The sequence below is a fragment of the Asterias rubens genome, chromosome 2 (genome assembly GCF_902459465.1).
Source record: "Asterias rubens chromosome 2, eAstRub1.3, whole genome shotgun sequence".
NCBI classification, from domain to species: Eukaryota; Metazoa; Echinodermata; class Asteroidea; order Forcipulatida; family Asteriidae; genus Asterias; species Asterias rubens.
Window position 1 is genome coordinate 25,513,178 of NC_047063.1, and position 24,095 is coordinate 25,537,272.

Genomic DNA, 24,095 nt, shown 5'->3' on the forward strand with positions numbered 1-24,095 from the left:
ATGGGTGTTTTTTTTATATATATATGTGTGGGCGACTTGGCCAGGATATTATCAAGGCAAGGTGAGTGGTCTAAATAAACCCCCCACCACCATACACCTTTTAAGTGTCTTTGTTACCCACTCTCAGCCTATTTATTGTGGATTGAAGGCTTTCATATTCCAGGAGCCAAATTGGTGTTTAGGTTCTCAGTTAGGTGACTACATCACTCAGGCTTGAAATGTAAAGCTTAGTGCTTGCTCTATGGTTGTCTGTTGCTGTTAACATTGTGTTCCGAATCCACCATGGATAAATCTTCATCTTACAATGACTTGAACCCAACTATATATGTATGATATGACAGTTAATAATGCACTACAGAAGCTGTGCCCTCTTTATGTAAGTTGTGTTTATCTTCTGCATGTTGTGTACAGCCAATGATCCCTCCATAGATCCTACATCTGTATTTAAATACTGCTCCAGGTGAGGATTTTACTATTGCAGTAGTAAGAATATATAGGGTGCTGTCTAACCACACATTGAAAACAACATGTTGAAAACTAAACATTGGAGTCAATAATTGTTGTTTAAAGCTTTTTAAAGCTTGCAAATTGCAAGGAGGTCTGTTTCTGCATATATACATTGTGTAAATGGAAATAAGCCACTCCCTGCGTAACTCAAAAGGTACAATCATCGTGCAATTAAAGAAACTATTGAAGTCATGATCAATCTCATCGCCCACTATGTGCATTCCGGTGTCAAGTTGACAGTGACTCTGAGTATGACATCAAGGTTTACTTCTTTGACCCTTTTTAATTTACCCTCGCTAAGGACAAGCGTGACCGGATTCGTGCCCTACACTAGGTTTGTGCGCAGTAAACAACCTCTGTTATAATTGTTGGTACAAAGGAGCGTAAGTGTTGTGCATCTGTGGTCCAGTGCCCACACAAATTTTAGTTATGTGAGTTTTTGTGTTTGAATATTAAAGGCAGAATTTCAAGGATTCATTGGGGTGTAGGCTATGTGGGTAAGGTAACAACATTTGTTGACAAACTATTGGGTTGATGTTGATCGCCAAAGGTAGATGTTTCTGGTGAATATTGCAGCACAAAGTAAACGACTCACTATCAGCAACGTGAGTAGGATATAATGTACTTGAAGTTAAAGAGAAGCGCATTTTATTAATAGAGTGCACATGTCAGGAATGTGCAATCATATTTGTAATGAGAAATGACTGAACATGTCTTCTGTACACAGGTATGTCAAGTTTGTTAACGGTGCAACAATGGACATATTGTACCGAGCCCTCTGTCTCAATTGCACACAAAACAAAATATGAAACATTAAATGCTTTTTCACTTCAGTCATTCTGAGAAAACAAATAGTTAAAACAAATAGCAATTTAACTGAAATTTCACAATTTAACTGATATTTAATTTTATTTAACAATTCAAAAGGATTGTTGGACACCCCTTAAGTCTTTGAAAAACTGAAATGTTTGCTGAAAAGCGTTCTTGATTTGCTATCAGATTACATGTGTGGGTTTTTCTGATTACATGCCATATGAAACTGTCATCTGTGGGAATCTAATTTGTAGTTCAAGTTCACCAATTAGTCTTGTAATATAGGAGAGTGGTTAGGATGCTGAGGAACATGTGTTATTCTTAAGGTGATTAGGATTGTACCAGGGTCATGTCACAAATCTAAATTACTTCAGTTAATTTTTCTGAACTTGAATCCAATCTGGAAAATACATCTATAGGTCTTTTTGTAAAGTATACATTGATTTACATTGTTAGCTATACACATTAGGCCTATCATGTACATTTACGTACATATACGTAGGCTTACATATAGGCCTATGTACAAGTATCATTATGCATTAATGCACATTCTGCCATGTAAATGTCATGGCCGAGTTTTTGAATGTTTAATTTCATGTTGCTTCCTTCAGAAGAAAGTTAAAATGGCTGAGGGGAAAGAACATTGTGAAGAGAAAATCAGTTTCCATCCTATAGTTGATAAACACACCATGCAACCAATTTGTGGTCAAGTTTATTCTGAAAACCACTATTAACAGTTCATATTGGGTTTTATTTTGATTGCAGAATTTTTAATAAGAAACTGATTTTTGGAGGTCTTACAAGTAGTGTTATTTTTCTTGGCTTTTAGGCCTATAATATTTCAGATAATAATAATGTGGACTTTTTCAGTCCCTTTGACTAGTCACTCCAAACCATTCAAATGAGTCAGTCTTGAGCAAACTAACAAAGTACTGTAATTGGAACTTAAGATTGAATTTTACTGGGCCATGCATGTATGTTTGTGTACACTGTAGGACCTACAGATCTGTGTACACTGTAGGACCTATAGATCTGTGTACACTGTAGGACCTATAGATCTGTGTACACTGTAGGACCTACAGATCTGTGTACACTGTAGGACCTATAGATCTGTGTACACTGTAGGACCTATAGATCTGTGTACACTGTAGGACCTATAGATCTGTGTACACTGTAGGACCTACAGATCTGTGTACACTGTAGGACCTACAGATCTGTGTACACTGTAGGACCTATAGATCTGTGTACACTGTAGGACCTACAGATCTGTGTACACTGTAGGACCTACAGATCTGTGTACACTGTAGGACCTATAGATCTGTGTACACTGTAGGACCTACAGATCTGTGTACACTGTAGGACCTATAGATCTGTGTACACTGTAGGACCTACAGATCTGTGTACACTGTAGGACCTACAGATCTGTGTACACTGTAGGACCTATAGATATGTGTACACTGTAGGACCTATAGATCTGTGTACACTGTAGGACCTACAGATCTGTGTACACTGTAGGACCTACAGATCTATGTACACTGTAGGACCAGGACCTACAGATCTGTGTACACTGTAGGACCTAGAGATCTGTGTACACTGTAGGACCTAGAGATCTGTGTACACTGTAGGACCTACAGATCTGTGTACACTGTAGGACCTACAGATCTGTGTACACTGTAGGACCTATAGATCTGTGTACACTGTAGGACCTACAGATCTGTGTACACTGTAGGACCTATAGATCTGTGTACACTGTAGGACCTACAGATCTGTGTACACTGTAGGACCTATAGATCCATAAAAGAAATTGTGTTTTTCTCAATAGGTAGCCTACCCTTTTAAATGTACAAAAATGTGCACAATAGCTACCCCTACAATGTCTGTTTAGATCTTATCGCTCCTGACATGTATTACACAATGTACAATTCTAATGTCAGAAAATTGTTCGCTCTATTTCTATCATTTACAACAGATAATAGTCAAAACTAGACCTATCAGAGAGTAGAAACAGTCGTAAAAAAAAGCCAGCCTTAAATGAAGAGAGAAACTGAAAAGTCATGCAAACAAACAGTTTATTAATGCTGCTCTTTTATCATGAACCAAATTATGTTAAAACTCGTTATCTGAGTGTAGGCTCATCTAGCGCAGCCTTTTGCAGCGGAAGTATGCATCCCTGGTGATGCATGACTGGTACACTGAACAATTTCTAAATATTGTGCAAGCGAAGGCCTCCCTCAAAATATGTATTGTGACTGCCCAGTGTGTGGGGGACATAGCGTGTAAATATTGTCAGCAAACACGGCCAGCAGCAGGTCCTATATTACTTGCTTTAAAGGCAGTGTTAGTGTAAGCCTTTAGAATGGAAACAAAACACCCATGTCCCCCTCCCCTGTAATGAAATTTCCTGTGATGTTGGGAAATATACCTTTAAATACATGTTGGGATAATTCAGTGAAATCCACATTTGCAATTTTTAGTGGAATAAGTTTGAGAATGTCCTGTATTACACTTCAATGTTTGAAGATCCAAAAAGGATTGCTTACTATTAATGACCTTTGATCTATGCATCCAATTGTTTGTCAATGTGACATCATAATGAGCTGTAACCTAATGTTTTGATTTCAGAGTTATGACTTTATTATTAGCACAAATTGAGGCGCAGTGATACCAGTTTTAACTAATTGTATAATATTGCCCTTTAAGTCTGCCTTCACTCAAGTGGAAGAGTTGCATGGTTTTATCTTGGAGGTGCCAGACGGACTGAGACAGTTTGTCCATTGAGCTGGAAAACCTTTCCTCTTCAGAGGCTACACTACTGAAGAGAGTAATAGAATTGATATGCAGATGAGATAGCCCTATGGAAAGAAGAGAATGTAGATTGAGGCACTAACGTCTTATAAGGAGAATGTGATGAGGTACTGATGTATGATTGATGTACAGCTGACTTCACTACTGCTTGTCTAGTCTGACTTTCACTCAATGTTCCATCGGATGGTTGAATCTTATGTCTCGGATTAACTTTCTGCTACATATCGTCATATCGTCCAGGCTTACCTGAAACATGTCGTTTAAATAGCCCCTTTATAATGTGCGCTTATTTATAAGAAAACAATATTTTGCAATTGTTTGGAGTACGGTGTACGGCAAAAAAAACTTTTGAAAAATAAGACAACACAAGAAAATACAAAAATTGCAGCAACCTTTAATATGCTTTTCTTTTGAAGCTTAACTTGATTGAATTTGTTTTTCCTTCTGCAGATTTCGACATGGTAGCTCTTGATGTGTTGGTAGGCTGGATTTAAGCTCAAGTTTGAATTTGAGGAAGCAGTACTAGACATTAACTGAAAGACTGTGTCATCCAACTGGGTCACCAGACTGATACAACCCATTGGAGTTTCTCCTGAGAGGTTTCTGTTAACTTTGCAGTGAAACAACCAATCTTGGTTGTCAAGAATAACAAAGTAAACATCATGGCTTTGTTAATGAGTGATTTCAACCTGCGTCATCACTGTATCTTATGGATAACTGTAGTACTGTGCATAACAAGGACTGCTAGCGTTGTAAAGGCAGACCAAATTAGCAACACACGAGCATGGAGTGGGCTTCATAGTGAACTCAAGAATGAATCCCCTGAGACTATAAACTCCGGTTTGGATAGAGCAGAATTATGGAAGCCAGTATCATTGGGAGCCGGTATGTTGGATGTTACAGCAACTGTGGGCAGAGTATTCAAATATGCTGTCCCTCAAGATGCATTTCTTGGAGACAACTTGAAATACAAGGTTTGTATTTTGTGAAATATCTCAGAATACCACACTAACACTGGTAACACCATGATAGTTGACTCGACCCCACATCTCTTTTATAGGCACTATAAAACATTATTCACCTACAATTTAAAGTGTTTTTTTTTAATGTATTAAGTGATGGGTGTGATGGCATTGTTAATTCATTATTTCCAAAACTTGTCTTGAAAATCTTTTTGCTAAGTTTTTTTTTTGGGCATCCCCAAAAGCTATTCAAACAATTAGAGCTGTATGCGCCATTTGAACTAATCTATTTTGGAACTAAAAAAGAGTAATTGAATTGAATTGAAATGAGAGCTACGTTATATATCACATAACTAGTGGTGGAGGAATGCAATAGCTTTTAGGCCTACTGTCCTATTCCCATCCCTACCTATTCTATCATTGTTATCACTGCTTCCTAGTGCTACTCACATTGGCTCATCATACCATGGATGTTATCGGACATATACAAAGTCCACTTGATTGGTTTAACCATGGAGCTGGTTCAACCAAAGTTACATTCTCATAAAAACATTTTGCATTGCATTTGGTAATATGGTAATATACCAAGCAATGTTGATAGCCAACACCTTTCTTAAAATAAAACATCAGTCGATTCTCAAAGTGATTCAAAGACAGTGTCTTATGTCGATATGAAGCCTAGTATTTATAAACGAAGCCTTAACGGATATCCTAAAATTGTACTGGTTACAAAACACCAATACAACGTTTTTCCCCCCACATAAGCTTCTCTTCAACAGACTATATCAAATGAAATGCCCAGTCCTAGTTTTGTTGGTTACTTAGACCGCGATCCCACTAGATCCACAATTGCGAGATCGGGATCCCGCAACAAGATTAGTTGCAGGCTGCAACAAGATTAGTTGCAGGCGTGAAATCGCCGTTGCATTCCCACTTGAGAATGATTGCGCATTGATCCCCCTTTTGGGGAACGTATGTGGGTTCCAAAGAGCACTGTTTCGCTAGCAAAATGCGGGGTCTGATCGCCCTTTGCATTCCCACTAGACTTTTGATCGCCCATTAATCCACAAGGTCAATCAGATCCCGCTTTAATCCTACTTCCGAGGAGGACCAAAATTGCACGGTCAGATCCTGATCGCCCTCGCGTTCCCACTGGAGCTTCTTTCTCTTTGATCGCCCTTTCGGGGTCTTGATCGCCCTTTTCTCGAATTGGGAGATCAATGCAGGGTCCAGTGGGAATGGGGTCTAAAGGCAGTTTAGTTTCTTTCTTGCAATTCACCTTGTTGGTGACTGCACTCTACATCACTCGTGAGTTTGTAGTCTGGGTGCTGCATGAGAACATATGGTATAAGGTTTCATCATGGAAAGGTTAATGAATGCAAGTCCACTTGTTTGATTTCTAATCCTCATATTCCAAGTACCACACCTTAGATTGAATCTACTCTTGGGTCAGTCTACTTTTAGTAATCTTGTAAAATACCGTCCATGATACCTCACCAACAGATGTGTTTGTGACAGACATATTGAAATAAATGAAGGAGAAATATTTATTGGACTTTTTGCACTTAGTATGCTTTCAGTGCCCTAGCAGGTGCAGTCATGAGATGTCTACAAATAGGCTTAGGGGCGTTCGCCTGTGACTCTGATGTCTTATTACTGATGAGAAATTGCTTGCTTTGATGTGAAGGAAGAGGGAATAAAATGGGCTCCTTCTACATCTTGGTCTGGGGGATCACTTAAAGATAAATTGCATCTTATTGATAGTGTCAAGGAATTCAAAAATGAAAATCTTCTGCAAAAATTGCCTTTCTTGATTCCCTTGTTCAAATAAATCTTGGAAATAAAATGCTTCCCCAGCTTTGTAAATCAAAGAGGACCTTTCCAGTTAACAAATGTTTACTGAGGACCATTACACTGCTGGTTGTTGAGTTCATTCCAAGCTAAAAGGGTCATTTTGGATGTAAACATGGCTTCTTGTTGGAAGAATATTATTTGAGTTGTGGACAAAAAACACCAGCCTTTTGTGACCTGGTTTGTTAGCAAGGTTTGTTTCTGGTTATTGGAACATAAACAGCTTCTGGATATTTAGCCAATTGTTATGCGTTGTTTATCAATGTCAGTATGGCAGCCATTATTCATGTCTTGCTGAAACATGGCTGTTCCATGCCTGTTTACATCCTGTGTATTCCCAGCTTACTCAGTCCCAGGTGGCAAATTAAGGTGAAAACTTCCAGAACTCAACATGTGCTAAATCACTTGTTCGTACATTATGTGTGTGTGTCATGTTTGACATACTTTTTAGTTGGATTCTAAGTAATGGCCACATAAAAGTTCAGTTTCAAGTTCATACATGTATGTTTACAAGTACATGTAGCCTATGTACTTGCGTGCATGAAATGCATACTTTTTACTGCATTGTAGGTCTATGTCTTTTCATATTGTAGTCTACATACATGTAAATGACATGATGTAGACTACCGAAGGGGATTTCATATTTAACAACAAAGGTTGTTGTCAGAACACTTACAGATAAAATTGTTCCCAATTCCTAAATGCGCAAAGGCAGTTTGAATAATTGTAACATTAGTTTTCCTTTTTGGACATTGCTTCATTACATAAGGTTGGGTCTTACTAGTCAGATGACAATCAGCCATTCCAATCATAGCGCTTCCTCCCTCCATGTTCCAACCCTACGTGACTTTTACTCTATTTGAACCTCGCCTTCCTCCAATTCCACTGTATCCAATTAGAAAGAAGTGATTGAAAAATGGGCTCTGCTATCATGTTCTCTATGCCCTCCTACTGATGATTGAATATGTGAAGTTGCAGTCAGGGTTCAATGTAGATAGCAGTTTACTGTCTAGGCCTTGTTTTTGTTAGTGCGTGCTCTTGACACATTACAAGCACACTTGACTTCATGATATCCATTAAAAACAGTGTTACTTGTGCTGGGACGACCCAAATACATCTTGGGTCTTGTTGGAGTGCGGCCAACTTTTGTTTTCTGTTCATTTCCTCTGCTTTCCTTATTTAGCTACTTCGCCCAAAAAGAAAATAAATTTAGCAATAGTATGGATGCTAAGCGCAGGCTGAGAGCATTCTCTGTGATGAATTGTTTATTTTTGTTTGACCCTCCTTATAAAAATCTATGTTCTGGAGAGTAGGAAATACATCTTTCAGCGGTTCATAGATCATCAGACCTTCTGTCAAAGCTAAGGTCAATTATCCATGTCGCAACATTTAGGCCTACATGAGGGAGCGAAAACTGTTCTCATTATGCCATAATATTTTTCCTTAGATTACGTCATGGAGAGACTAAAGCCCTGTCGCATTGGACTCTTGCGTTTTTCTTAAGTTAGTTGATATGTGTTTTACCGATTGTGTCGGTTAGTTTACCCACGTCAATAATCCGAGAGGACGCTGGTAAGTTCCCCCCCCCCCCCCCCCCCCCCCCCCCCCCCGCGGGATGTTAACCACTGTCTCAGTAAACGTTAGTCCAATGCAAATACGGCCTTAGATTGAAAAGAATCAGAGTATGGGGTCATTTAATGAGACACGTTAATTACAAAAATTGTGTCAATATGTAGCCTTCAATTTAGGTCTGGTACACACTAAGGAATGATTAGAGAATGTTAAACAACCTTGCTAAATTGTGTTCATTATAACAACTTCCCAGTCATGCCAAACCACTACAAATAATTTGCCATTACAAATTGTATAGCCATTGCCACTACAGTTGAAGATGTTGCCATTATCTAGCCATTGCCACTACAGTTGAAGATGTTGCCATTATCTAGCCATTGCCACTACAGTTGAAGATGTTGCCATTATCTAGCCATTGCCACTACAGTTGAAGATGTTGCCATTATCTACATGTACGTCTTGATTGACATACTGTAAACAGAGTCTCGATTGACATACTGTAAACAGAAGTGAAATGTTGCAACTAATAATTGTTTTGCGCAACCTTTTATTGTTTGTATCTATCCATTGTTTTGCCTTCTTTGAACTTTCAAATTATAATGGAATGTGCTCCTACATGACATGTACATTGTTTTTTTCCACTGGCCTGCCAGTTAACCCCATCTAGGTATTGCTACTTGTTTCTCTTTGTTCTTAGTCATACCATGGTTTATTGCTCTATAAATGAGTACCCTTCCCTAAGTTTAGGCAAATACTGTAAAGGACTCCTTTAGTTCCATCTTATGCACTACCTCATTTTGGAATTCCTTACCTTGGCTTAATTGAAAGCTCAAAATCAGTACTGGCAAACTTAGGACTTAACATAGCATAATTCGTACATCACAGCATACATTTTCATGAAGTTTTTAAATTATAATAACAATAACATCTTACATACATCCTCCAAGTCCCTGATAGAGACAAGCAAGGTTATTTTGTATTATGTATTTTATTTGCAAGATAGTACCATATGGTTATCTCTCTTGTAATTATTTTTCTGATGTTAGTCTTTGACAGTTTCTGAAATCAGTCAAATAGACATTCATCAAATGTGCCTTGAAAATTACTTCTTATTTATTATTGAAAACATTTTTGGGATAGTTGGCAGCAGGACTGGGTGAACTGTCAACAATCTATCATTGCTCATCAAGGGAATGTCTATTGCAGTCATACAAGCACCATCTCTTGGAACTTATAAAGGAACTTTAAATTGGAAACTTTTAGGCCTAAGGTTTATAAAATGTGTATGGTACTACATTGCAGTTCCAATGACTTCTAAATGTTTGCACCAGAAATACCGCCGTCCACACAAGACTATAATTTGAAGGGGGGGGGGGTTGTTATAGACCTCTGGGAGACCTCAGAAGTAGGCCAATATAAATTGCATCAATGAATAGTGATCCTTTGGCCTTTCATGCTTATATTAATGTAGCTTCATGTTGGTCAGACTCTTCCCCAAGCCTGATTTGATTAGTGTAAGCTCATACAGGCATAACTTTTGTGTAATTTTATGAGAGAAACCGTGTACTTATTAGTTTTTTAAATGAGTGAGTGCATTGGGTTTGTAGCCATCTTGAAAAATGTCAATTAATCGCTTTAGTGACTGCTGTTGAAGCTTGAAATGCTCTTTATGAGAGTATCAAACTCCTTAGACTAAGTGAAAGTGCAGAGACCTTGCTCTATGGTTAAACAAATAATTGGAAAATAACCTATTGGGATTTAAAAGAGGATGTTTTTCAGAATAAGTCAAATCGGAGCAACAAGTCTCATGATGAGTGAAGTCAGGCATTGCTAACGTATTTCTTCACGGTAGTCCTTGTTTGTCCTAATAATGTTTTTTGTTTTTGTTCAGAGCTTGTAGAGAATTATTCTTTGATGACGTTATTTGGCTGTATTAATATGGGCAATTTATGGCCCATCTTGGCTACAAGATGGCAATTTACAATGCTAGAAGTAGTAGCGTGCAAGATAGCACTCATCTACATCACATACAAATGCTGATGACCCACTGTACACTGTAACTGTAACTCATGATGTAGGCCTACATGTACACTGAACAAATGAATCACAGAGCAATAAATGTCTGCTTGATTAATCTGCCATGAGATGTACAGGGGGTCTAATCATGTGGAAATACTGGGTTGCCAAGCGTCTTCATAATAACTAATGCACTGAGTCACATTATAGAGTCAGTGTATGGGGAGGCTCATTTGAATTATTATGTGTCCAGGCACCCTTTTGCGCAGGCTTTTTGTCCATGCAAATCACACTAGCTTTTGTTTACACTTACATACACGTACCTGCTGGTTATGCGCATGTATACTTAATTAATTGACTTGGCTAATACAGCAAGTGCCAACACAAAACAAGCGACACTGTATTAAATTACATTTAGACAAGTCTCATGCGAATGATGTTAGAACTTCATGTTGTTTTCAAACTATTGCAAGGATAAAACAAAATAATAAACCTGTTGCTACGTGTAGAAATTACCTTCATAGTCGAATGTTGCTGCTTTTCCCCAGTTTTTTTTCAAATGCACATGTTCATGTAACGGTGTCTGAATGTCATTGAAAAGATATCACAATATTACTAAATCAACTGTAGATGTTGTAGTTTGCATGTGTCTAATAAACATGTTAGAATGTGAAACTTTGTTAACAAATATAACGCCAGCACAGTTGATGTTGTGGATCAACATATGTTTTGGACATCCTTGAGTGCTGTTAAATGATTGAAGTTTTGAATTTGATTGATTGTAGTGTCAGTGGAGACAGTCTGGGTTGGAGAATTTATGAGATTTAATGATGTTGCAATGGAGACAAATAATTCACAGAAACCCACTGTCTCCCTGGCAGTCACTGGAGAACTATTTCCATACTGAGTAGTTCACAACATTGGCTTGAATTTGATGAGAACTGTCTGCCTCTGATTCCTGCATTGACATATTATGCTAATATTGTGCTAATATTATGCTAATATGTGAGAAGGAGAAGAAGTTGCCATTACTACACACAGTATGAGTCATTCTTTTTAATGGGAAATGGTCGCCAAGTTCACAATACCTCCTGCAATTCCTTGTCACTTTCATGATTACAAGCATCAATCTTTCAGGGTCAATTCCATTTATTTTGGTGGTTTCAATTCAGGACCGTTCATAGTGGGACAAATCTAACCCGTGCTAAAATGTCAGAGTTCTGTATAATGAAATGGATTTAATGACAAAAGATCTCGGCTCTCTCCCTCTCTCTGTGAACAAGTAGGGCATTCAAAAACAAGACATCAAAAGAAACTAGGGCTCTAGATAGAGTATGGAAAAATATAATATGTTTCTGTTTGAGAATTTGTTTTCCTTCTTTCGGAAAGGTAGCACAAGGAAACATGAAATGTACTTGTACCTTCCCCAATGTCTGTATTGCTCCATAGTATTACTAATTAGGTTCATTTCTTGGTGGCGTAACTATGCAAGCTTCTTGCTCTATGATGTAACACAATGGCAAGTGTATGGGATGTGCATGATCTCTTTAATTTGTATGACAAGGGGACAGAGGTGTGGAACCGGGATTACACTTCTTGAAACAGAAATTGGAAAGGGACATCAGGGGCATGATTTCCTGTACCCTCTGCCCTCTTTGTATAAGGGTGAACAAAGCATTGTACTGTACATGTAGGTCCATGCTCGTACAGTTTATACAATGGAATGTTCAGGTGATAGATATACCTGTTATAGCTGTCCGACTGACTGGTGAAAAATCAAGAGCACTTTGGTGTTAAGAAATCTTGGGTGTTAAGACACTGCCGATGTAATGTACATGTAGGCCAATTGATACAAATTTGCTTGTTAACACTCTACCGAGTGTAAAGTGGTCGCTGTACATGTAGGCCTATTGATTCAAATTTGGCATGTTGACACTCTACGCAATGTTAAGTGGTCAAAAATCCCGTTATCATCTTTTTGTTATTGGAATGGAATGGGCAATATACCGTATATGCCAGTGTTTACCACTAGCATGATACACAAATAGTCATGATGATACATCTACGAGTATGCGTGAGACTTTAACGTTTTCATTTTGGATAGCTTAAAAAAGTAATAACTAAAAAATGTAGTGTGTTTTGAGGACTGTTAATCCTGACGATTACACACAAATAGGTTTGAATTCTAAATCACTGTCTATTCATATTGCTATTTTCAAGCATGTACAGTAAATATAAAACTGCTAGATTACTTCTTGGGAATGCACTTTGTGGGTTATGAGCAAAGTCTCATTGTTAGAAAGTGCAGTGACTGACAAGATTGATCACTTTGTAGAAATATATAAATTTGTTCCCAAAAGTTCAGTAGCTTTGCGGAGCAGGGTGTAAACTAAAAAGTGCAGTGACTATTGGCTCTCAATAGGAACCACAAGTTTTTAATGGCCTTTTCTGTGGGAGTGATATAAAGGGGAGGTGAGATTTAAGGATTATTTGAGCAGAAAAAATAGCAAACAGAAAGAATTGACTGAGTCTGTTGACCTATCGTAAGCAGTCTTCTTGGTCTACATGGGTCATCTCAGTGGCTTTCATTAAATAAGGACTCTCCAAAGAGTACAGGCCAGGCTGTCCAGGCTAGGCTGTCCAGGCCACTGCTATGCAGGTCTCTGCGGGGCTCTGCAGGGCGTATCCAAATATTGTAGAATTGTGTTTACCAACATTTAAGCTTTTAGTCTCTTACAAGGGTTTAAACTATATGTCAAGTGTATTAAACTAGAGTCGTTAAGGCTTAGTGCAGGATTCGCAACCAACAGAAAGGAAACGGCCAGTTCAATCTGAAAGCTCACTTTGTTATAAACTCCACACTGGTTTCAATCTGAACGCTCGGTCCAAAGATAACTTCATACCAGTTTCAATGAGATACTTTTGTCTGAAATGCAGGTAGAGTCAGTGAACAAGGAATAGCAATTGGTTTATGTATCAGAACAGTCTAATCAATAGATAAATTCATAGTAAGCCTTGTTTGTCATGTACTACTATAACTTCATTGATTAGATTATTTGCATATTGATGAAGTCAAAGTAAATATATCACTTCTGTTGTGCAATAGGTCATGTTATTACTAGCTCTATTTAACATCAAGATACCAGATTGATTCTTGAAAGCATCAGTTCATTCCCCTCTACATTCCTATCCTCTATCTATATCTTGACTTCACTGTGGATGATGACCATTTGCACAATTCTAATGAGAAACTGATGAAACTTGTGTTTTACATTAACTTTTAATGTACCATGACCATTAAAAACAAAGAGACACTGAATTATGTGCATCTTGGAAGCACACTCACCACACCTCCATATATGGTGAAGTCCATCTGAACATTACAGTAGAGACAGACTATAGGCACTGTCTAACCAGTCCTAGCGCTATGGTCTACCATTGTGATTTATAAGTGTCATACTGCACTGTTGAGACCTAGGACAGCCTGTATGGATACTGCCATAGCTAGAAGACTATGTATAACAATTTTGGAGGACACAAATTACCATTTGGCAGGTTCGCAGTTAAATGATTCTTAGTTCTTATGTACATGCATGCTTAGTTATCAGCCAATCAATGTGTAAGTCATTAAAGTAAAATATGATTTACCATTGATGCAGTAAGTGTGATTTATAAAACAAGAAATACTGCACTAAAGCTGATTTGAGCTGAGATTATTTCTTGCTTGCTTTGATATCTACTGCAAAGTTATATATAAAGATAGTAGATGGCTATCTATTAATCCAGATACCATGCACAAAGTAAATAGCGTCAACTCGAATGTCGGAAGCATACCATCACCGATGTGTGTATTTCATGGTCAGGGACGTTCACCAAAGCTATGTGCACTGTTTATACAACTTTGTTATTACTGGTGGACACATGTCAGCAAAACCATCCCATCCCAGGTGGCATAGATTTTAACACAACTGGTTAATCCATTAACAGTTAAAAATCTCAGTTTATTCAGTGCAAAAGGGAAAGTATTTTTTATCACCAACATTTGTTGATGTCAATTCATAATTCAGGATCAAAATGTTTCATTTCTAATGTCAGTAGCGTAGGTTGCCCTAATAATTAAACTTTCATCAATCAAACGAAGGGCTCTACTCCCCAAATATCCTGCATTCTTAAAATAAAATTACAAAAGTTTTATCCTGAAAGTGAAATTAAAATAACAAAATGGTATAAAGCATTGATTGACTTAAGTGCTTTTTATGGGCCAAATGCAAGTGTGAAATTGTTTGAGTCGACAAGTTTGACCACAGTGGTTCAGATTGACCTACAATATTCTGTCACTGTTGATTGAACAAAGGCTCGTAGTGTTCTCTCTGTATTTTATTACATGTGGATGTGCAATATATGTACAAAGTACATGATCAGTACATGCTATTGTTGAACAGAATAAATTGCTTATAAGATGAAACAGCATAATGAAGTATGGAAACAAAAGTGGTGTGACATCAAGGAATCACATATTATGTATTTTGTTTGATTGTTTTTTTGTTTGTTTTTTTCTCATTTGTCTGAGTTTTTTTCCCCTGTTGTTTTGTTTGTAGTCATACCTCCCATGTATCTTGCCATACAGTCCATCCAGACACAATTTACCTACAAATCTATGCCTGTCCCATCTAATGGCATGAATCAGGACAATCAATGTCTCCAATACACTACTGATGTTTAGATGTTTGACACTGCTGCTAAAACTCTGCCCTCCTTTTTACAATGATTCCCCAAAGTAAAGATTTTCCCAGCATTTTAAACTCATCATAAACCTAACTGTTGGTTCCATAAAGTTTGAGAATTTATGATCATTGGAGAATGATTGGTGGAGAAGGCTGTTGGATGGGTTGTAAATACCTAGTTGGTTAACACAATACACCAGTACACTATAGTCAATGATGGAGAGCTAAAGATTTATAGAGGTCAAGAGGCAATCCTTACAGTTTGAGGGGAAGGGTTTTTGGGTCTCAAGCCCCTTTCACACGAGCGCTGCAAACGCGGGTCCCTGTTTAAGGGCGCCAGCCGTCTGTCCCCTTTACCGCGTGCGATTTTTTAGCGAGCATTCACACGACATGCACATGTAAACATACGTCCCTTGTTTGGGTAGGCCTACTGCATGGACAAAAGTCTACAAGCAAGAGGTTTGAGTTAAAACAAAAACCTTACAGTTAAAAGGAATAAAATAAATCAGTTTCATTGAAATCAATTGAGCCACATAAAATGTAGAATATTTTAAAAACATTTGCGATAACGTAACTCTCATCCCGGCGGCCGGCGGGAAGGGGTTTACGTTTTCGAAGCTAAAAAAAGAAAAAACACAAAATTACACGATTCAAATTGCTTTTTGGAAGTTAAAAATGCTACATTGTTAAATGGAAATGCCTTTCAGATAGGAAATTATTGATGAGACATACCAAATAATGAATTAAAACATCGAAAAGCTTAGCCAAATGACGTATTCTGCTTCCGATTGAACAATGTTTTTGCTTCAAGGTTTGGGCTGGTCTAGCATCCGGCCACAAAACCCACCAGCCAAACGGATCGTAGTCCAGCGTTGAGCAGATATACATGTACATGTATGTACATGTACATGAATATGCATGCTATAGTTCGCCCATTTCTTCCTCCATAGTTCTTCACGTGGCGACGCAGCGGTCCCTAGTTACGATCGCAGGCATTCGGTTCAGACGATGGCTCCCCGTGATTATAACATCGATGCGATTTTTTGGAGGAGGTCTCGATCTGTGTTATGAACAACACGGGACCCAGGTAATTTCGTAACATAGATAGCATTCACACGACGTGGATTTGCGATTTCATAACATCGATGTTATGAAATCGCACGTGATCCTTGTTTGCAGCGCTCGTGTGAATGGGCCTTTAGTGTTGCTAGAGATTCTGTATTTGTGTACTGCATCAAAGATATATCTTAAACTTAACACTTTACCAGTTCAGTTTTACTATTAAACTGAACTGCTTGAATTCATATTTTGTAGGGCTACTACTAACAAGTATTTTCTAGCTAAAACTATTTGAAGAGAAGTTTTGTGGCATCAGTACTATGGTCCTTTTTTTATATTTTTATATTTTTATATTTTATTATATATAAAGTTCAGTTCATTGTTAAATTGAATTTATTTGTGACATTATATCATCCCTTAAGTATTTTAGGGGCAACAAGGAACTCAAGTTTTGATTAGGAAAGCATTTGATTGTGGTTGTTGGTTAATACTCATATTAATGGTCAATGGATATTAAATTGCTCAAGATGATCTTGTATCACTTTTGCATTGATGTGTACCACTATGGAAGTCTACATGTTTTGTAACCCTACCTGTTTATTGGTGTTACTTTATTTGCCAGTAAATTGAACTGGGCTGTTTAACTAAAATACCTAGATATCTTTTTGGGTCATTTACATCCATCGTCCATTTTTTGACCATAGAACAATTCTTGCCCAACTCAATCCGAAGTTGCTAAAACAATTCTTGCTAGCGTGACGTATTTTCTGAGGTTTAGAGTATGTTAGCTTCACTACTCCTATGGGAACTTGTTTGACTCACCCACCAAGCCACTACACTCAGAACCTTGGCATCTCAGTACCTACTCCTATGGGAACTTATTTGACTCACCCACCAAGCCACTACACTCAGAACCTTGGCATCTCAGTACCTACTCCTATGGGAACTTGTTTGACTCACCCACCAAGCCACTACACTCAGAACCTTGGCATCTCAGTACCTACTCCTATGGGAACTTGTTTGACTCACCCACCAAGCCACTACACTCAGAACCTTGGCATCTCAGTACCTACTCCTATGGGAACTTATTTGACTCACCCACCAAGCCACTACACTCAGAACCTTGGCATCTCAGTACCTACTCCTATGGGAACTTGTTTGACTCACCCACCAAGCCACTACACTCAGAACCTTGGCATCTCAGTACCTACTCCTATGGGAACTTGTTTGATCCACCCACCAAGCCACTACACTCAGAACCTTGGCATCTCAGTACCTACTCCTATGGGAACTTGTTTGACCCACCCACCAAGCCACTACACTCAGAACCTTGGCATCTCAAGTACCTACTCCTATGGGAACTTGTTTGACCCACCCACTAAGCCACTACACTCAGAACCTTGGCATCTCAGTACCTACTCCTATGGGAACTTGTTTGACCCACCCACCAAGCCACTTCACTCAGAACCTTGGCATCTCAGTACCTACTCCTATGGGAACTTGTTTGACTCACCCACCTAGCCACTACACTCAGAACCTTGGCATCTCAGTACCTACTCCTATGGGAACTTGTTTGACCCACCCACCAAGCCACTACACTCAGAACCTTGGCATCTCAAGTACTTTTTGAGAATTAGCTCCGAGAACTCTCCTGGGGATGTATCTCTCCTGGGGATGTATCTCTCCTGGGGATGTATCTCTCCTGGGGATGTATCTCTCCTGGGGATGTATTCTATCACTTGACAACTCTCCTGGGGATGTAACTCTCCTGGGGATGTATCTCTCCTGGGGATGTATCTCTCCTGGGGATGTATCTCTCCTGGGGATGTATCTCCTGGGGATGTATCTCTCCTGGGGATGTATCTCTCCTGGGGATGTATCTCTACTGGGGATGTATCTCTCCTGGGGATGTATCTCTCCTGGGGATGTATCTCTCCTGGGGATGTATTCTATCACTTGACAACTCTCCTGGGGATGTATTCTATCACTTGACATCATTAGGTTTCAAGTTCGTGGTCCCAAGATTACAGCCAGTAATTATTTGTTGGTCTATCCATCTGTCGTCTGATTTGTGTCAAACTCTGGAGTGGTAATTATATTAAAGACACATGTTATTAATGTTAGATGAAGACTGTCTACTGGGGAGACTACTATAGACTATGTGGCATGTATGAACACCTAATTGAGGATGCTTGATTAATTAACACAATGAGTCTTAACACAGTCCACTGGAAATGAGAATGAATGATCACAATGCTATCACTGCCATGCTAGCTATCACAGTGTTGTAAACCCAGTCTTGATTGCTCGTAATACATCAACAGAATTATTATCCTGACCAAGTGAGGGCGCTGTTGCCTTAACAGCAGAGAAGTGGAATTTCATTCTGTGATATTAGTCACAACACCTGTCTACTTTGTAAACCACTATGCTTTGCCGTCATTGAACTTATTTTCATTTTCAAATAATTTTTTAACGTACATGGATATGCTTTTAACAATTTTTGATTCTTCAAATTTAAATCAACTTTACAAAACATACATTTTAAATATACTGGACAAAAACATGCACTTATGTACAGTATACAACTCATGCCTATTACATGGTGTGATTTCTACCAATCGAATGACAGCAGTCTTTGTACGTGGTGTATTATTTATAATTTCATCTATTCAACATCAAACAAATTTTTTATTGTTAATCAATCAGACAAATGTAAAAATATGATTTGTTTTTTCTTTCTTCTTCAGATAACTGAGGCAGGGAGAGATACACTACCATCTTGGCTATTCTACAACGAAGTAACACAAACTGTACAAGGCATCCCATCAGAAGCAGATCTGGATCAGTACTACATGCAAGTCACTGCTGCTGGAAGGTCCTTCAACTCTACTGACATTGCTCTAGTAACAGACATCTTCTCCATCTCCGTCCTACCAGAGAGAAGAGTCCTAACAACATCCGCTACACTGCTCAAGGAAACCACTACTTCCACTAAAGGAAGTTGTGATGATGACGAGGCAGCAATTGAAGCAACCATCATACTGGATGCCAACTGGGACAAAATGCTGCCCAAAGAACGCCAGGAAGTGGTATCTGAGATGTCTAAGCATTCCAGACTTGGACTGGATGTTTTTCGGTTACTACCAGCTGGTAGTAAGAGCCTGCTTGATGGGTCACTGATGGTTGCTGGTCCAGGTAATGTCAAACGTGAGAAGTATCCAGGAATTGCTCTAAGTTGGAAGATAGGCTGCAGCAGGACCAACAATGTGGATAAGTTTCCAGTGGTGACAGTCCTAGAGACTGCATCCAAGGATGGTTCCATGGCCAGCAAACTCAAGCATGATATTATTGGTTGGCGAGTGACCAATGACAGACCAGATAGACTGAGACGTGTAAGACGGCAAGCTAAGCTAATGGGAACACCTATGCCAACCCCAATGCCGTCCATCACCACACCTAAACCAACAATGGTGAAAGAGACCACTACCCTACCACCTAAACCAACAATGACCATTACCCGCTCATTTACTGTTGTTGAACCCACGCCCTCAATAATGCCAACAGCTACTCGATCAAGCATTACATTGAGGCCTACACCCACAGCATCACCAGTATATGTTACTCCTACCCCAATGGTAACCTCTTCACCCCATCCTAAACCCACTGCTTCTTCAGCTGTTCCCACTGTTGTACCTTCCCAATCTGTAATGAAGACACGTACCTCCATGCCAGAACCAACCCCTACTCAAACTGTACCCATGGTCACCACATCACCTACTACACCATCCCTTGCTACTGAACCTACAACCCCTAAACCACCCATGACACCACCAATGGTAACACCATCAGCAAGTCCAACATTGGCTGCAACCACTCCCATTGTTGCAATTGACACCACTGCTGCTCCTCCTACCACTCTTTACATCAACAATGCTCCTACAGTGAACAGACGTCTGAAACGTGTTGAAGCTATGGAAGGGAAGTTGTTGAACTTCACTATTCGTAGGAATACTTTCTCTGATATTGAAGATGGTGATACAAGGAACTTGAGTCTCCTGGTACTGACATTTGAACTTAATGAGCTGCCTGCAAAGTTCTGGCTGAAATTTGACAAGAAGTCCCAGACTCTGTATGGTCTTCCCCTGAAAGAACAAGCCAAGGAGAAACGATTTGATCTGATATTAGTTGCTCAAGACAGCCAGGGCCTACAAGTGCGGAATCCTTTTGAGGTTGTTGTAGCAGCAGCACCTTCTATAGAGGATGCACCACCCCCACCAGTGAAGCTGGGAATGACTCTTGATATTGATTATGATGAGTTCATTAACAACCCACAGATGCAACTGTTCATCCTCAACAAAATCGCTAAGGCATTCGGTGATAGCAATGCAGATGCAATAACAATTACCGAGATTAAACGTGGCTCTGTCATCATTTCTTGGGTCAATAACACCCTGCCAACGGATCAGTGTAACAATGAACTTATTTTGGAGCTGCAGTCTAAGATTATGACTCCAAATGGGAAGCCAACTCAGGCTTTGATCGATGCATTTTTGCCAGAGTTTAACATCACTGAAGTAGAATCCGTACCCTTTGGTGTTTGTGCATCTACAACTCCTGTTATGGCAGTGGTAACAACTACTGCAGATCCTGGCTTAGGAGGAGGATCCAATCAACCTAATGATATGTGGATCAGCACCGTTCTTCCTGCTGTAGTCATTGCAGTCATACTACTCATAGCTGGTGTTATTATATTCATCTTGTATCGCAAGAGTCGCAAGGGAAAACTGTCAGACGAGGACCAAAATACATTCATTAACAAAGGCATCCCTATCATCTTTGCTGATGAGATTGAAGATGGAGAGAAGCAGCCATCATCTGGTTCACCTCTCATCATGAAGACAGAGAAACCTCCATTGTCTCCTCCAGAATATACAGAGACACAACAACCTCTGCTTAATAGCAACAATCAACCTGGTGGTGGAGAAGAAGATGATAAGCATAGTCTGCCAATGGTAGATATGTCTGGTACCCCGAGTTATCAACCTCCACCTCCTCTCTCTCCATCTCCCCCTGAAAATAGAAGCAATGTCCCACCTAGAGACATCTCAAGTTACAGGAAGCCCCCAGCTTATGTCCATATTCAGCCTTAGCCTTGTACAACAGTTGTTCTTTCTTCTCTCATCAATTTTGTGATTGACAATGAATTTTATAATATCATCTCTTTATTTAACTGAGTGGTTTTTTCTTCATGCCTATAGAACAGGTAATTACAAAAGTAAGCGATTAAAACTAACATTTTTAAAATGTCCAGAAGACGAAAACTTGCAGTATTTCAAGTGGTACTTTAGCTTACTTGGTTTAAAACAATAAAAGGTAGGATGTATAGTAGTAAGTAATGAAGTAATGTCATGTCCTCACACCTTAAATTGTAGTATTGACTTCTTTTGATACATTATATGTATAAAAGTATTTATTAAAGAATTTTTGCACATTCTGTCAATACAAGTTATGTTGTTGTAAATCCTTGGTCATTTATGCACGACAGGGGTTTCCCTTTTCTTATTTTGTTAACATCCACCTAGAAGAGTATTAAACCATATTGGGAAGTTTGAACCATATTATTATTACCAAGTTTGCTCAAACTTTGCCAAAACAAGAGTAACAGTAATATCCTTTACAGTGTGCAGATTTGCTGAATTGTGATGTATCAGATAGACTTGTCCAAGTACTTGCTGAATTGTGATGTATCAGATAGACTTGTCCAAGTACTTGCTGAATTGTGATGTATCAGATAGACTTGTCTAAGTACTTGCTGAATTGTGATGTATCAGATAGACTTGTCCAAGTACTTGCTGAATTGTGATGTATCAGATAGACTTGTCCAAGTACTTGCTGAATTGTGATGTTTCAGATAGACTTGTCCAAGTACTTGCTGAATTGTGATGTATCAGATAGACTTGTCCAAGTACTTGCTGAATTGTGATGTATCAGATAGACTTGTCCAAGTACTTGCTGAATTGTGATGTATCAGATAGACTTGTCCAAGTACTTGCTGAATTGTGATGTATCATACAGACTTGTCCAAGTACTTGGCCTTATTTAGAACAAGTTGTGCGTTGTCTTTCCCACAGCAATGATATCTTCATAATCTAAATAGATATAAAAAACACCATGCTTTTAAATGTGAGAGCTAATTCTTTATCTTTGTCAAACTTCTCTTTCTGATCAAAAAGCAAATCTTTAATGTATAGTGCTTCTATGTGCTGTGTTGTCAATGTTACAAAAAGGACCTTTGTTCAGCAACTAGGTGGAACTGTTGCTGCATATTCGTTTGCTTTAATACTTTGTGAAGAGATAAGTTACAACCTATTTTTAACGAAGATTATACTTATTTGTGTGAGAAATTTTTGAGAGTAATTTGGCACTAAAATTGCCTTATATTTTTTAAACATTGCTTTTTATACCTAAATTTTGTTTTTATGGATGACAGATTTCTGTACAGAAAATACAATGCTTTGTAAGCTATCATAGCAGAAGTCTTAAAAGTTTTGAACGTTACCTTTGAAATGCAGAAGCAACATGCGGATGCCATTAAATGAGCGAGAGGTTGGCTTTGTTATTAAATTATTCCCCTAAACATCTATTTATAAGTCTTGTTTTTGCAAGGAATTGTTCATTGTGACAATGTTGCTTGATGGTTTTTTTTACAATATAAATATCTGACAAAATAAAATTGAACATTTGAATGTGAGGGAAACACTGATTAAATAAAGTTGGTTCTGAGTGAATAGATATTTTTCCTCAATACAAATACCCTCGTTAAACAGGTGTATATTCTCTTTTTCATATAAAGAATGTTGCTACTTGAACCAATACAAGAAGCCCACATATTTGAAGCTCTCAATAGGAAACTTATACCATAATTACTTTGGCAAGAATGGAAATTCACAGACATTGCTTTTTTTATTTTGTTTTTTTATTGTGAATGTACATGTTGTTAGTTTATTCAATCAGGAACATTATGTTGAAATCCTGATTAAACTTGTACAACTTTTACTGACCAAATGGCTTTCTAATAAGAGCAATCTATTTATTGGTTTAGTTGAGGCATTCAGTTACGTTTGCATGAAGCACAAATCAACCTGGTGAAGGGTATTTGAGTTGTGTTATTGGGATGCAATCTGATCCAAATTTTGTTTAGATCTGATTTGCAAATCGAAGTATGTTTTCTCAACTTTGCATTCTAGATTGAAGTGAACACTATTGATTTTATAAGGAGTATGTATCATTGGGTTTAGGAAAAAACATCTGTGAGCATGATTATTTACAGGTCAACTTAAATACTTGCTTGGGGACACGTTGTGTAGACAATAAACAGGTTGATCCAAGTTGTCACAAAAATGGGCGGTTTGTTTTTTCCATCAGTGTGATTTCTCAGATGGTTTTGTGGATATTTAAGTTTAAGTATGAGCTCTTCTGTCCAGGGGCCAATTTTCTAGAGCTGCTTGAGCAAACAATTTGCTTTAGCACAAAAATAGATTGCTTATTTTACACATGTTACTTGCCAAAATTTCATGCCATATACATTGCTTGTGACTGGTATTTAGCTTTTGTTTACTTAGCATAACAATTGAGTGGAGTCTTGACCGGTAATGTGATTTTACTAAGCAAGGATTTTATTGCTTAAGCAAAATTTTGTGCTTAAGCAGCTCTATGAAATTTGGCCCAGTGCAGATGATACAATACATGTATACAAATTGTATGCACAAATGAAATGCATTCA

At 38.4% G+C, this 24,095-nt stretch overlaps 1 protein-coding gene across 2 annotated transcripts in view; it reads left to right on the top strand.

The window, feature by feature from the left end:
- LOC117304172 (dystroglycan-like) overlaps positions 1 to 23,882 on the top strand; it is a 56,264-nt gene extending 32,382 nt beyond the window's left edge. For both annotated transcript variants that reach the window (XM_033788648.1, XM_033788647.1), the window contains 2 exons: positions 4,576 to 5,099; positions 19,060 to 23,882. In XM_033788648.1, coding sequence (XP_033644539.1) covers positions 4,788 to 5,099; positions 19,060 to 21,462 — 2,715 coding nt within the window. In that variant the 5' untranslated portion in view covers positions 4,576 to 4,787 and the 3' untranslated portion in view covers positions 21,463 to 23,882. The remainder of the gene's footprint in view (positions 1 to 4,575; positions 5,100 to 19,059) is intronic.
- The last annotated feature ends 213 nt before the right edge of the window (positions 23,883 to 24,095 follow it).